Here is a 14,375-nt window from a genome sequence, read left to right on the forward strand (position 1 = left end):
CCAAATAACAACTTGCTCTATCTTCTGAATTATCTATATTTTAGCATTTAAGATTGCATTTCTGACACTGAAGTAGTTAGAAGTATTTGTTAGGGGAAAAAAAGTTATCTACCTGATGCATATCTAACTTCCAAGCAACTTTGTTATTAAAACCTTAGATCATCCACTATTCCATGCCAAAAGTTCAGGTTCAACAATAAGAAAACATTTCATAATCAGATGTAAGTTAAAGATTTTAACTTTATTTGGGTAAAGGATACATTTAACGACCTGAGATAATGACTGATTAGCCTTAATTATGAAGCACCTAGTTTAAATATATGTGGTTCAATTGGGACAATTGGGACAATAATCAAAAAGGAAAGTTGAAATTAATTTCTCTAGCGTTGTAGAGAGATTAAACTAACTCCTTCATTTGCACTGTCCTTACAAATCTTAGGTATCAGAACAGCACTAAAAGATCAAGAACCAGTGAAAATTATTTATTTAAATGAAATTCCAATGATTCTGATATCAGTAGGTAGAGTCTGAGATCAGACTAACCATGTTCTTACTCATTTCAATCTGGTGGTTATGCTTGCTAGGGAAACAACTAAGCAGCAGCACTTACATTCTATACTTCCAAGGATGGTTTTGTACTCTTTAAGTAAATGTCCATTGGGGCTCACCATCCGGAGCCAAAGACCCAAATGCACTTTTAGAGACCAGAAAGGAAAAAAAGAAACCAGCCAACAATTAGAGGCATACGGACAATTTCAAATGCTTATTCCATATTTCTGCCAATTTCAGGATTTTTATTTTTAAGGATAGCAACCATGATATTATGGTATTAGGTCATCAAACAAGGAAACTGTACAAATGGCCAAATTACCCTGATGTACATCAGAGTTAAAAAAAAAAAAAAGAGCTTGCTATATGAAGGCTCAGTTTACTGAGGCTAAAGATAAAACTAACTTTCCATTAAATCAGTGCTGCTATATAATAAAGCAAAACTACTCAGGCTAACAATGATTAAAATATGAAGAAAAATGCATTTTATACCAGAATTACTGAAGTTTCCTTTGAAATAAGACAAACTTGCTTCTTTTTCTTTTCAATACACTGGGAATCATTATGCCTAAATTCATAAAGCTGTACAAAATAACTTATTAACAGTGATTACAATGATTTATGAAATAATAGCTCACCATTTCATTTGTAACAGGCAACCGTTTACGAAGAAGACAAGTCACTACTTCAACTATGGCATCATGAAGTTTAGGGAACCGCAACAACTCCTATATGTGGTGGAAGAAACAGTCTGTTTTGTTTAAAGGAAAATTAAATAATCTCTGAAGTACTGAATCAGATTTGGACTGAATCAGATTTGGAAGCTACCTTTAACTATACTATTTCAAATCACTTTTAGATAAGGGAACTACATTTTAACTTTTAGCCCATCTCTATATTTCCTCCTTCCCCTTGAAACCACCACCTCATGTCTTTTACTACTTAATCTGAAACCTGTTACATTTCTCAATTACCTGTGTACTGTAATTGCTACAGTGCTGAATGATCCTTTGCATTTCTTCATGAACCAGTTCCACACAACGGAGGCTGGGCTCTTCCAGACGTTTGATTTGCCGTTTGACCAGTAACTCAAATGAAACTTCAGGCACAAACAAAGCAGGACGAGGACCCTAAAAAAATAAAACTATGAGCTCTTATTATAGCCACATATAATTTTGGTTCTTCCCTAAGTTTAAAATAAATCACGTTTTTGGTATTTTTCATAAAAAAGCACTTCGTAATTTCAAGAATGAGAGCAAAATAACAAAGTGTACAATTCATTAAAAAAAGATAAGAGTTATACGGATTAAAAAATAATCTTTAACCTCATTTCAAAAAATTCTAAAAGTTAAGCATACTCACAGTTGCATTTCTAATGGCTGTCAAAATGTCAATAGTATTAAGGCCACCTAGTGGGTCAACAGATTCTAAGGTTCGCCCAAAAGTCTCATGGAAAATATAACATATTCTAGCACCACCGCATCTGAAAGGCAATGAAGTATATGACTTCTAGTATTACTAAAAGGGAGGAAGCTACAAGTTAGAAGTCTCTCTGTAAGCTGTAAGACTGTCTCAGATGAACAATCACATTTAGACCATTTCCATGTGTTCTCAACTCCATTATGAACCAGTTTCTCTAATTTTTTTAATGGGGAAAGGAGTCATTTCACAAAAGACATATGCACATGCACACTGAGTAACTGTTCTTTCAGAAAACATCAGTTATCTAAGAACTACTAAACATTTTTCTCTGCCCTAGTTTTCTTCAACTAGACTATGAGCTTCTTAAAGATAAGAAACAATGTCTTATTTCTATTTATTCACAATCTGGAGATCAGCAAACTTTTTCTGTAAAAGTCCAGATAATAAATACTTTAGACTTTTCACAACTCTGTCACAACTCGCCAATTCTGCCATTGAGCACAAAAGCAACTACAGACAGTATGTAAACAAATAAGCACAGCTATGTTCCAATAAAACTTATGCCCACTAAAATTTGAATTTTATATAATTTTCGCATTACAAAATATTCTTCTTTGAATTTTTTTCAACCATTTAAAAGTGCAAAAGTCATTCTTAGTCAATGGGCTATATATAGTTTGCCTATCCCTGCTTTAAACAAATTAAATCTCTGGGCCTACATACTGGACACCTTGTGTTTCCTATCTTAATGACTAGAAACCCTGGTTATTATCTTTTATTTTTTTCATTCAAGTCTAGTTGAAAATTTACAAATACATTTATATCTCCCCAAATCATCCCAACTTCTCTGTTTTCACCATCACTATTCACTACTTTCTTACAGTGGTCTAGGCAGAAGATACCAGCCTAACATTATGCTAAGTGAAATAAGCCAGACACAAACGGACAAATATTGTATGATTCTCCTTATATGAAATATCTAGAACAAGGAAATTCATAGACAGAAAGTAAGTCAGAGGTTACCATGGGCTGGGGGAAGAGGGGAACACAGAGATATTGTTTATTTGGATACAAAGTTTCTGTTGGGATAATAAAAAATTTTGTAAATAGATACTATTTGATGGTTATACAATACTGTGAATATACTTAGTGCTACGTATTATACTTTAAAATAGTTAAAATTACCAATAACTGGTCTCTCTGCCTCCAACTTTTCCCTTCTCCAAATAGTTTACATAATGACCAGAATATCTTTCTAAAATGGGTTACTCCTGTGACCAAAAGTGTTTTATTTTTTTATAGTAGGAAGTTCTTCAAATTCTGAAGATACTAGACTTTCCACAGTCTTGTTCTTAGACACCTTTCCTGCCTTACCTCCTGTTACATCCCGTCATTGTATATGCCATTCTCCAAATTTGCCCTGCGTTAATCTTTGCTGTTCCAAAGCCTAAAATACCCTTCTGCTTACTGCCTTCCCATATTCTATTCAGAACCCAACCCAAATGCATTCCTAACTATGGAGCTCTCCCAATATTTGAAAGAAATGAAAGTGGTCTCTCTTCAATGTTCTAATAAGGCTTGATTAGGTAATTACAAAGATATTGCTTAATTAACTACTTATAAAACTGTCCATATATGTTATATGCACTTTTCTGGTTATTTATTATATTTAATAAGAAGTATTTAATTAAAAATTATACTCCTTTTGCCACCTAATCAACCCTTGTGTTACCCTGACCTACCTTACCCACTGAACTCTTTAAATGTTTATCTTAGTAATCTTTATTTCCCTTAATATGCATACATTTAAAACCATTCAGTAATTAGTTTGTTAAATATTCTACAGCATTAACTCACATAGAAGGCTACCTGGGTCACATGAAAGTACATAGAACTTTATATACATACATACAAACACACAGACATGAAGTATGTGTATAATTGGAGAAATCTGAATAAGCTGTGTGGATTGCACCAATGTCCATTTTCTTGCTTTTTATTGTACTACAGATATGCAAGATGTCAATGCTGGGGGAGATGGGGTGAAAGGTGAATGGGACCTCCCTGTACATTTAGTTGCAACTTCCTATAAGTCTATAATTATTTTTCAAAATTAAAAGATTTTTTTAAAGGTGAGAGTTTAGAGAAATGGATATTCTTTTATATTGCTAGTAGTAAAACAATACAATCGGGGCTTCCCTGGTGGTGCAGTGGTTGAGAGTCCGCCTGCCGATGCAGGGGACACGGGTTCATGCTCCAGTCTGGGAAGATCCCACATGCCGCGGAGCGGCTAGGCCCATGAGCCATGGCCGCTGGGCCTGCGCGTCTGGAGCCTGTGCTCCGCAACGGGAGAGGCCACAACAGAGAGAGGCCCGCGTACCGCAAAAAAACACAAAAACAAAACAAAACAACAAAAAACAACAAAAAAAATACAATCGGGCTTCCCCGGTAGTGCAGTCGTTAAGAATCCGCCTGCCAATGCAGGGGACACGGGTTCGAGCCCCAGTCCAGGAAGATCCCACATGCTGCGGAGCAACTAAGCCCATGCACCACAACTACTGAGCCTGCACTTTAGAGCTCGTGAGCACAACTACTGAAGCCCACGCACCTAGAGCCTGTACTCTGCAACAAGAGAAGCCACAGCAATGAGAAGCCCACACACCGCAATGAAGAGAAGCCCCTGCTCGCCATAACTAGAGAAAGCCTGCACGCAGCAATGAAGACCCAACATAGCCAAAAATAAACAAATAAAATCAATAAATTTATTTTAAAAAATACAATCTACTAATAGTATAGCAATAATAAGAGACTTTGAGGATGTTATATACCCTTTCATCTAGTAATTCCACTTCTAGAAATTTAACCTAAGGGTTTACTTGGATACATGGCCCAAAGATAGTCCATCACAACATTGTTTATATTTGTGTATAACTGAAAGCAAACTATCAATAGTAGGGGACTGGTTGAACAAATAAGAGTGTATGTCTAAAAAGTAAAATACTATGTAAATCTTAAGACTGAGAGTACAAATATACAATTACTACTAGTTGTTTGTGACATGTTGATTTAAAGAAATGATTCCATAGCATCTGATTTCTAAAGATGTGTATTACAGGCAGTTATATGTTTTATAGAAGCATAGAAAAATGTCTAGATTAATGCCAAAGTAACAGGGATTATTTCTTAATGATGGAATTAAAAGCAATTTTGTCCTTATGTTTTACTCTTTTTACTTATGCATTTTTGTATTTTTTCATGAACAATTGTGTGTATTAAAGAAACAACAAACATTTTTTTAATTATGAAAATTTTATAAATGCTTATCAATTAAAGTCTTGTTTTAAAGAAAGCCCTGAAACTTTTACCATGCTTTACATAATTTATAAAGCATTTTACATACATATGAGACATTATCATTTCTACAAAATGATATTCCTGTTTTACAGATAATAAATTACAATCAGATAATCTCAGAGTTAAGTTACTGTAACAAAAGATCTTTATCTTTTATCTTTATCTAACCTATCAATCCAGGTAACCAAATCCATAGAGAAATTTCTTACTTACAGCTCTGAAGTTTCAATATATTTCGCAGTTCCTTCAATAGTATTACAATATTCTGTGGCAAATTTGGTAATAAGCTGGAGTAAAGTAGCACTTTTATCATCCACAGGTTCACCATAGCTATTTAGAAGAGACTGATATTGAGCAGCTAAAACATTTATTCTTGTTTTTAACTCTGGCAAGCAATCTCTGATGTGATGCATCAGTAGCCTAACAAAGGTGAGAAAGGAAGAATTTTAAAGTAATTGTGTATTTTGAAGACCCAGGCAGGTCAAATTTTAAAATGCAAATAATAGGGAAACCTGTCAATTTGCCCTGGTAGGAAATAATGCAATCTTAGACTAGAAGGTAAATATGTAGCCTGAAAAAAATGACATGAAGGAAACCGTCTTAGTAAATGCTTTTTAAATGTGCCTTCAACCCATCAAATTGTAGCAACTGCTAGAGAATCAAATATAAATTAAAAAAAAATTTTTATATTATTGCAGTTACCTCAAAGAATGTAAGCTACTCAATCCAATTCTACCTACATTATTTTGGTTTCCGACTTATCTTTTACAATGGATACTCAGCATAGTGAAAATCAATCTTGTTAAGATACATATCCATCAACCTTTAATTTATTTAGGGAATAAGCCAAAAGTAAAAGAAAATAGCTTTTACTTCAGTCATTTATAAATTATTTAGAAAGGCCTTCTAATCCCTCTACCATCAGTGCATACTCAGAATTCAAGTTGTATAGTTTACATTCTTTTTATGAAGAGGAATAGAAGACATCCTAAATTAAGAATAGGTTATGTGAAAATTATAAATCTTAATTCAGTTCCTGAAATACAAAATGGAAATGAAGTCATCTGCCATCTAGTTCTATCATCAAAAGTAAAATGACTGTCAAGAATTTCATGATTAAGTTATTTTAAAATTCACTTGAGCATTCCTAGACTACATGATGATTTAATGCCAACCACCTCAATAAAAATAAATATCTACATTATAAGAACCTACTATGCAAGAAACAAAAAGTGAAATTTTACAGACAAGGACACTATAAAAATGTAAGGAACGGATAATCAAAGGTCTCAGACACCTATTGGCAACCCAGAAACATCTCATTTTCCAAAAGGTAAAAAATGTTACCTGTTTAAAGTCCTGGCAAGATACTTTGTTCCATTTCTATTGGCCAGAGATGGGTATTTCTTTTGAAGGAAAGCATATTCATCACGGATTGAATCAGTTACACTCTTCTTATTATTAATATCTAGCTGGCTCCTAAGGTTGAAAAATAACAAAACTGTTCAACTAAAGTCAACTGTGGTACTAAGTACTCTGGATAATGAGGATGATGATAATGATGATGATGATGATGGCACCAGGCACTATAATGCCTGACATGAATTGTTAATTCTCACAATCAGTCTATGCAATAGGTATTATCCCATTTTATAGCAAAGTAACTAAGGCCCAGGGAGATTAACTAACTTACCCAAAGTCACATATTAAGTAGTTCAGCCAAGATTCAAACTGTGTGACTTTTAAGTAACCAATGCCTGAATAATTTAGGCCTCATTATTACCATTAACTACAGTCAAAAGCAGTACTCTTAAGTAACAGGGATAAACAGGTGAAAATATACGTGTGTCTTAATCAACTGTATATTTTATCCATGGACAGGCAACTAAATTGAAGAGTAGCCATCTACAAATACAACAAACAGTTTTATACCACCTGCTTGCATGAAAAGAGATAACAGGAATTTTTTTTAAAAAGAGTAAGGGTGAGGGAGAAGGACATGTGATTAGAAGCAGACAACTGTAAAGACATCACTTAGTAACATTTTCATTTTAAAAGGTCTGAGACCAAAGATGTTAGGAGCCATTTAAACCCACATTATATCTAGTTTGTAGATGAACTAGGAGTAGAACCCAGATCTCATGACAATTTCAGTGCTTCCTGTATTATAAAGGCTTTGGACTAAGATCTCCATTTGAATCTGGCTCTGCTTTCACCAGCCATGTGACTTTGGTAAATGTATAACAAGTTTTCTGATTATAAAACAGACCAAAATACGTATCTCACAGGGATGTTGTAAGGGTTCAAAGAGATACCCTTAAAAATTTCTCACAGTAGAGTGTCTAAAACTTAAGTAGACACTCAACTGTAGTTAGTTTCCTTTCCACAATTTTTAATTTCACCTATTTATAATTAGGATACGTTTAATAAAATTTCTCCAAGTCACTTCCTGGCAATTACATAGAATCACTAATGCTAGGGGTTAAATCGATCTATTAAAATACTACCACCTTAAGAACACTTGACTGGTGTAAACTAAATAATACGTTTTTTTATCCAGTGCCCTCCTCATACATAATGTAATAGACAGGGACTTTTTAAGCCTAGCCATTAAATTTTCTTCCATTTTGTGGCACTGCTTACTTTAGAAACACTTTCTATTTAAAAATATCTACAGGAGGCTTTAGTGAATCTCTTCCTTTACAGCAATGAATTCTTTAGCAATACCAAGATTATAGTAAAAGGGGAAAAAGTAGGGACACTATCACATTTCAGACTGATTCAAAAAATTCAGATTTGCTTTGAAATGAGAATGCTGCAATTCTTATCCCATTCTTGATTGCTAACCTGTTAACTATTCCAATTATTCCCAGTTTGACTGGTATAACCCTTCCCATCAATACATCCATGGCATCAGTACCCGCATCCATGAGATCAAGTTTAGTGATTACAGCTAGGGTTCTGCGACCTGGTAAATGCAAAAAAGAAAAGAAATGACCCGTTAAATTAAGCTATTAAGTATTAATAAAGGAAAATCCTAATCTATAATCCCACCTAACATTACCATTGCCATCATTTTGGTAATGTTTTTCTAACCTTTGCTTACAAATACTCTTTAAAAACTACTTTTAATCATCATGTTTAATTAAAAAAATTTTTCACATATAATTTTTTATTAGCTCTTCGGGCTAACTTTTTTATTAGCATTTTAAAAATTTGTTTAAAATTCACTCATGCCTAGTGAGTGAATTTTTGCAGAGCATAAATTCACAAATTTTTTTTTTTTTTTTTTTGCTCATTACAATTTATTCTTTCTTTCTGCCCACCCCTTGGCATCTCTTGCCACATAACCAGCCCACCCAACACTGTCTTGGGTTCAGGGCTGCTTCACAGAGGTACACAGTTCCACTGGTTCCAATCACAGGGCATGGGATATGATGCAGACTGTGACTAATTTTCTGTATGACTTTGTTGGCTCTGTATGGTTATATACGGGGAAGCCGAGTTTGTCCAGAGCCTGGGTGTGGACAAACAACATATGGGAAACGAGACCCTGGCCCCGGTACTCAGGCAGGGTGACCCCCAACTGCACTTCCCCTGTCTAGTCCATCAGGGACCAGGACACAGGGGAACCCTCTGGCCCCAGCAGGCAGAAGGTGGGGAAGGCCCGGATACAGCGCTCAATGAATCGCTGGCTCCTCTCATTGCCACCAAAATGCCAGAATTTATTCACCATGCCAGCGTGGACAGGATCCAGGGATGAGAGTTTAAACATCTCTTAGTTAATGGCTTTTTTTCAGTTCTATGAGTTTTGACAAATGCAATGTCACCACTACCTCAAAACAAAACAGTTCCATTGCCCCCCAACCCCCACCAAAATTTCCTTGTACTATCCCATTCCTAGTCTTGTCTTTTCCAGAATGCTATATAAATGGAATCATATATATAGCCTTTTGAGTTTGGCTTCTTTCACTTGGCATAATGCTTGTGAGAGTCATCTATTTTGTTGAACGTATCAATAGTTCATTCCTTGTTATTGCTGAGTAGTATTCCACAGTATGGACACACTATAGTCTAGTTAGTCATTCCCCATTTGAGAAACATCTGTGTTGTTCTCAGTTTTAGGAGATTAAGAATAAAGCTACTATAGATATTTGCATACAGGTTCTTTATATGAACATAGGTTTTCATTTAACATCGGTAAATAACCTAGGAGTGGAATTACAGATTTAACTGTTTAAGAAACTGAGAAACTTTTTCCCAAAGTGGCTATACCATTCCCACCAGCAATGTATGAGAGTTCCAGCTGCTCTGCATAATTTCCAATTTTACATATGGCATTTTTCAATTAAAAGCATTTTTGTATTTTGGTCTAAATCTATAAAATCATCCTTTTTAATGATTCCATATTCTATTATTATCTTATCATTCCTACTGTGGGCCATATATTGATTCTAATTTTTTATAAATAATACTGGATTGGATTATTTCCTTATACTATATTACTAGATTAAGATCACTAGATCAAAAGTACGATTATATTTATGGCTCAAGGGTCAGTTTAAAATAGAATTAATGTATATGAAATGCCTAACAGTTTACTTTATATAATAATAAAATTTAGATAAACATTTTGATATAGTTTATCTTTTAATCTAAAATGAACATTAATTACTCATATAATAAAAGTTTCTTAAAAACTTGAAATAAAAAATTTTGAGAAATGACGCCGTTTACAGGAATTTCAATTAGCAGTCTTAGCATTAACATTTCCTACCAAATTTTTATTTTAAATTTTTATTCAAAGTAGGAAATAAGAAACATGACACTGCCCACAGACCCTCAATACTCAGATGAAAAAAAAATGGCTCCTGTATACAGCAAAGCATACATTTATTAGCAGCAATAATAACTTACAGTCTGGCATCTTATATAAGATGCACACTGCAGCATTAGTCAGGTATCATATACTGACTCACAGCATGAACTATATTTCGAAGAATCCCCTCTGCCTTGAATCTCTGCAGAATGTAGATACCATAATTACCTACTATACTATAATAGTCTACAATGATTATCTACCATGACAGTTATTCTTAGAAATCAGCCATTCAAAAACCTAAATCATTTATTTATACAAAACAAACTTTTTGCGAAGCCATCTTCTTATTTTAAAATCATTAGGTAATCATTACAAATATGGACATCATGTGAAGTATTTTTGCCTAGCCTGTACAGCAATTTATCCATTTCCACCAAAATTTCTAGTTGATAATATAAGTAAAATAGAAAAGCATTATTTTAAAAATGTGTATTAACAGCTAGAGATATTCTTTTTAAAAATAAAAACTCCTCTCGAGGGTAGATTTACCATGTTAACCAAGTATCTCATTAAAAATTAACATCTGTCCTTACCATCTGGATCTACCTCTCTTGAAATTTTAAGTGCCTCTGATGTTGCCATATCTGTATTAGCAGCAGTGACAGCGAGGATAATGGAATTTGGATTACTGATGAACCGAAGAATGAGCTCTCTGATTTGAAGCTCAATATCCTTAGGTTGATCACCTACAGGCACCTGGACCAAAAAGAGATGATCAAGGAACTAGTAATAAAAATCAACTCAGCTTTTTTTTCCCCTCCATTTAATCCAAAGAATATAGGTATTACTCTACTTACAGATAATTAAAATGAAATTATATACTACAGTATATATGAATTTGGTAATATGTAAAAGTCTCAAAATGTAATCTTGCAAATATCAAAAGTCTACCATGTTAACGATTGGTCAATATTAATTGCCTAGAGACAAATTCATTCATTCACTCAATTAGCAAGTATTTATTGGCAACCTTTATTTCAGGCACTGTTCTACATACCAGATTATATCACAGTAGTGAATAAGAGAAAGACCAAAATTCCTGCCTTCACTGAGCTTTAGTGATGAGAAGCAGATAATAAACGCATATATACATAGTATCTAGGTGGTGGTAGGGCTATGGAAAAAATAAAGGCAAACAGGAAGTTAAGGAATACTTAGTTATAGCTTATACTTTTAGGGACTTCCCTGGTGGTCCAGTGGCTAAGACTCTGCGCTCCCAATGCAGGAGACCCAGATTTGATCCCTGGTCAGGGAACTAGATCCCAAAGGCCGCAACTAGAAGATCCTGCATGCCACAACTAAGACCCGATGCAGCCAAATAAATAAAGAAAAACAAGCTTATACTTTTAAATCATTATTTTAAACGGGATTATGCTTTTAAATTGAGTAATCAGGGGAGACCTCACCCAGATAATGACATTTGAGAGAATGACCACAAACTGAAAGAGATAAGGGAGAGGTACAAGAAGATACCTGGGGGAAGAACATTCCAGTAAAGTGAACAAAATAGCAGAAGGCTGGAGCAGAAGGAGCTAGAAGAGTAATAGAGACAGATCAAGTAGATACTTTAGATCTCTTTAAGAACTTAAGCTTTTACTCTGAGTGAAGTGGGAAGCCAATCTAATTTTCACTTTAATAATATCACTCTGGCTGCTTATTTAATAAATTATGAGGAAGACCTCTTAGGAGACTATGGTGGTAATCCAGCTGAGATGATAGTGGCTAGCTCAGGATGGTAGCTATGCGTTTGTAAGACGTGACAGAGTTCCAGATATACAGGCACACCTTGTTTTATTGCACTTTGCAGATATTGCATTTTTTACAAATTGGAGGTTCGTGCCAACCCTGTGAGAAGGAGGTCTATTGGCACTAATTTTTCCAAGAGCATTTGCTCGCTCTGTGTCTCTATATCACATTTTAATAATTCTTGAAATATTTCAAACCCTCCACCAGCAGAAAGATGACATAGACTCACTGAACATTCAGATGATGGTTAGCATTTTTCAGCAATAAAGTATTTTTAATTAAGGTATGTACATCGCTTTTTTACATAGTGCTATTACACACCTAACAGACCAAAGTACAGTTGACCCTTGAAAAACAGTGTTGGGGCACTGACCCCCTCAGGTAGTCGAAAATATGCTTTTGACTTCCCCAAAATTTAACTACGAATAGCCTCCTGTTGAGTGGAAGCCTTACCAACAACAGGCAATTAACACATATTTTATGTTATATGTATTATATACTGTATTCTTACAATAAGTAAGCTAAAGAAAATGTTAATAAGAAAATCGTAAGGAAGAGAAAATACATTTACAATACTGTACTCTATTTATCGATATTTTACGTCATCCGTTTACAAGATAAATCTTCTGTCAGTACCAACATCAATAGTCTTATAACAAAACACTGTAGATGTTATATGTTATTACTGACACTAGATATCAAAAATGAAAAGATAACGTAAAAAAGAAATTCGTATTTATTTACATATATAACAATTCATGCATTGATAACAAAGAAGCAGCAATACGATTGCTTTATGGTAGCCTAGTGTAATCGATATGATTGCTTCACAGTAGCCTAGCCTATACACTAATGAGTGAATCGTTATAAAATTTTTATAGCATACAGTGTTAAAGTCATATTCATAATACAGTATGGAAACCACTTACCTGTGATGACAGGCTGATACACAGTTTCTCCAATTACAAAAGAAAGGCATACTGCATGGTAATATAATTCTTTGAAAGCAAAGTTATAAAACAGTAAGAAAACACATTATTAATTTTACATTAAATATCATTCACCTTATACCTATATAAAGACAGGCTATCCATTTCAATACAAGTCTTGTACATGATGTTCTACATAATGAGTACTTAGGCAATGATGACAAAAGACACAAAAACATCTCACACAGTTCTTTTTTTATTTTTTTTAAAGGAACTAATTTTTTTTTTTAATTTATTTATTTTTGGCTGCATTGGGTCTTTGTTGCTGCATGCGGGCTTTCTCTAGTTGTGGCGAGCAGGGAGTACTCTGCGTTGCCGTGCGCAGGCTTCTCATTGCGGTTGCTTCTCTTGTTGCGGAGCATGGGCTCTAGGCACACAGGCTTCAGTAGTTGTGGCATGCGGGCTCAGTAGTTGTGGCTTGCAGGCTCTAGAGTGCAGTCTCAGTAGTTGTGGCGCATGGGCTTAGTTGCTCCACGGCATGTGGGATTTTCCCGGACCAGGGCTCGAACCCATGTCCCCTGCATTGGCAGGTGGATTCTTAACTACTGCACCACCAGGGAAGACCTCTCATACAGTTCTTGCCATACAGTTACTAGATTTCACAAGCAGACACACACATATACAACAGAACTCTATGGCATGATGATTATTTGCTATTAATAAGTGGAAGTGGATCATCCTCATTGTTGTTCATGTGAAGTAGATGGAAGAAGAGGTGGATCTGGTCTTGCTGTGTCAGGAGTGGTAGAGGCAGAAAAAACGGAGGAGGCAGAAGAGAAGGCAGGAGAGGCAGGCACACTCAGTGTAGCTTGACAGAAATACATCATAATTTCTGTCTGACTCTTGTTTTTTCACTCTAAAAATGTTTCTATATGGTGCCAATCCTTCTTCCACCAAGTCAAAATCAGTCTTGAATAATTGGAACTCTTTGACAGATCGTGTAATGTCAATTTGTTTTCAGGCACTGCTTCTTTTACATCTTCTTCCTCATCATCTGGCACTGTTTCAAAAGTACTCATTTCCATCAAGTCATCTTCTGTTAATTCCTCCCATGCACTGTCTACTTTAGCTCTTGAATTTCTACAAGATTCATATCTTGAAACCCTTTACCACCCACCCACTTTTTTTTTGGACATGTCCACAGTCTCTTTCATGATTTCCTTGATTGGCTCTGTCGTAAATCCTGAAGTCTTACACAACATCTGGACACAGCTTTCTCCAGCAGGAATTTATTATTTCAGACTTAATGCCTTTCATGGCTTTTTCAATAACAACATCTTCAATAGTGTAATCCTCCCAGACTTTCATGATGTTCTCTCTAACAGGGTTCTCCTCCATAGTATTGACAATCCTTTCCATAGAGTTCCATGTGTAATGAGCCTTAAAGGTCCATATGACTCCCTGATTTAGAGGGTGAATAAGGGACATTGGGT

At 34.9% G+C, this 14,375-nt stretch overlaps 1 protein-coding gene across 8 annotated transcripts in view; it reads right to left on the reverse strand.

Moving 5' to 3' along the window:
• Positions 1-14,375, reverse strand: part of DNM1L (dynamin 1 like) — a 60,952-nt gene that overhangs the window by 7,947 nt on the left and 38,630 nt on the right. For 7 of the 8 annotated variants that reach the window (XM_065887620.1, XM_065887624.1, XM_065887623.1 and 4 more), the window contains 7 exons: positions 10,741-10,903; positions 8,173-8,293; positions 6,673-6,804; positions 5,539-5,745; positions 1,912-2,032; positions 1,524-1,679; positions 1,188-1,277 (listed from right to left, as the gene is read on the reverse strand). In XM_065887620.1, the coding sequence (XP_065743692.1) occupies positions 1,188-1,277; positions 1,524-1,679; positions 1,912-2,032; positions 5,539-5,745; positions 6,673-6,804; positions 8,173-8,293; positions 10,741-10,903 (990 nt within the window). Of the gene's footprint in view, positions 1-1,187; positions 1,278-1,523; positions 1,680-1,911; positions 2,033-5,538; positions 5,746-6,672; positions 6,805-8,172; positions 8,294-10,740; positions 10,904-12,882; positions 12,896-14,375 lie in introns of all 8 variants that reach the window. The other variant, XM_065887625.1, reaches the window with a different exon arrangement.

Source organism: Phocoena phocoena, chromosome 11 (assembly GCF_963924675.1).
Source record: "Phocoena phocoena chromosome 11, mPhoPho1.1, whole genome shotgun sequence".
Classification (NCBI taxonomy): Eukaryota; Metazoa; Chordata; class Mammalia; order Artiodactyla; family Phocoenidae; genus Phocoena; species Phocoena phocoena.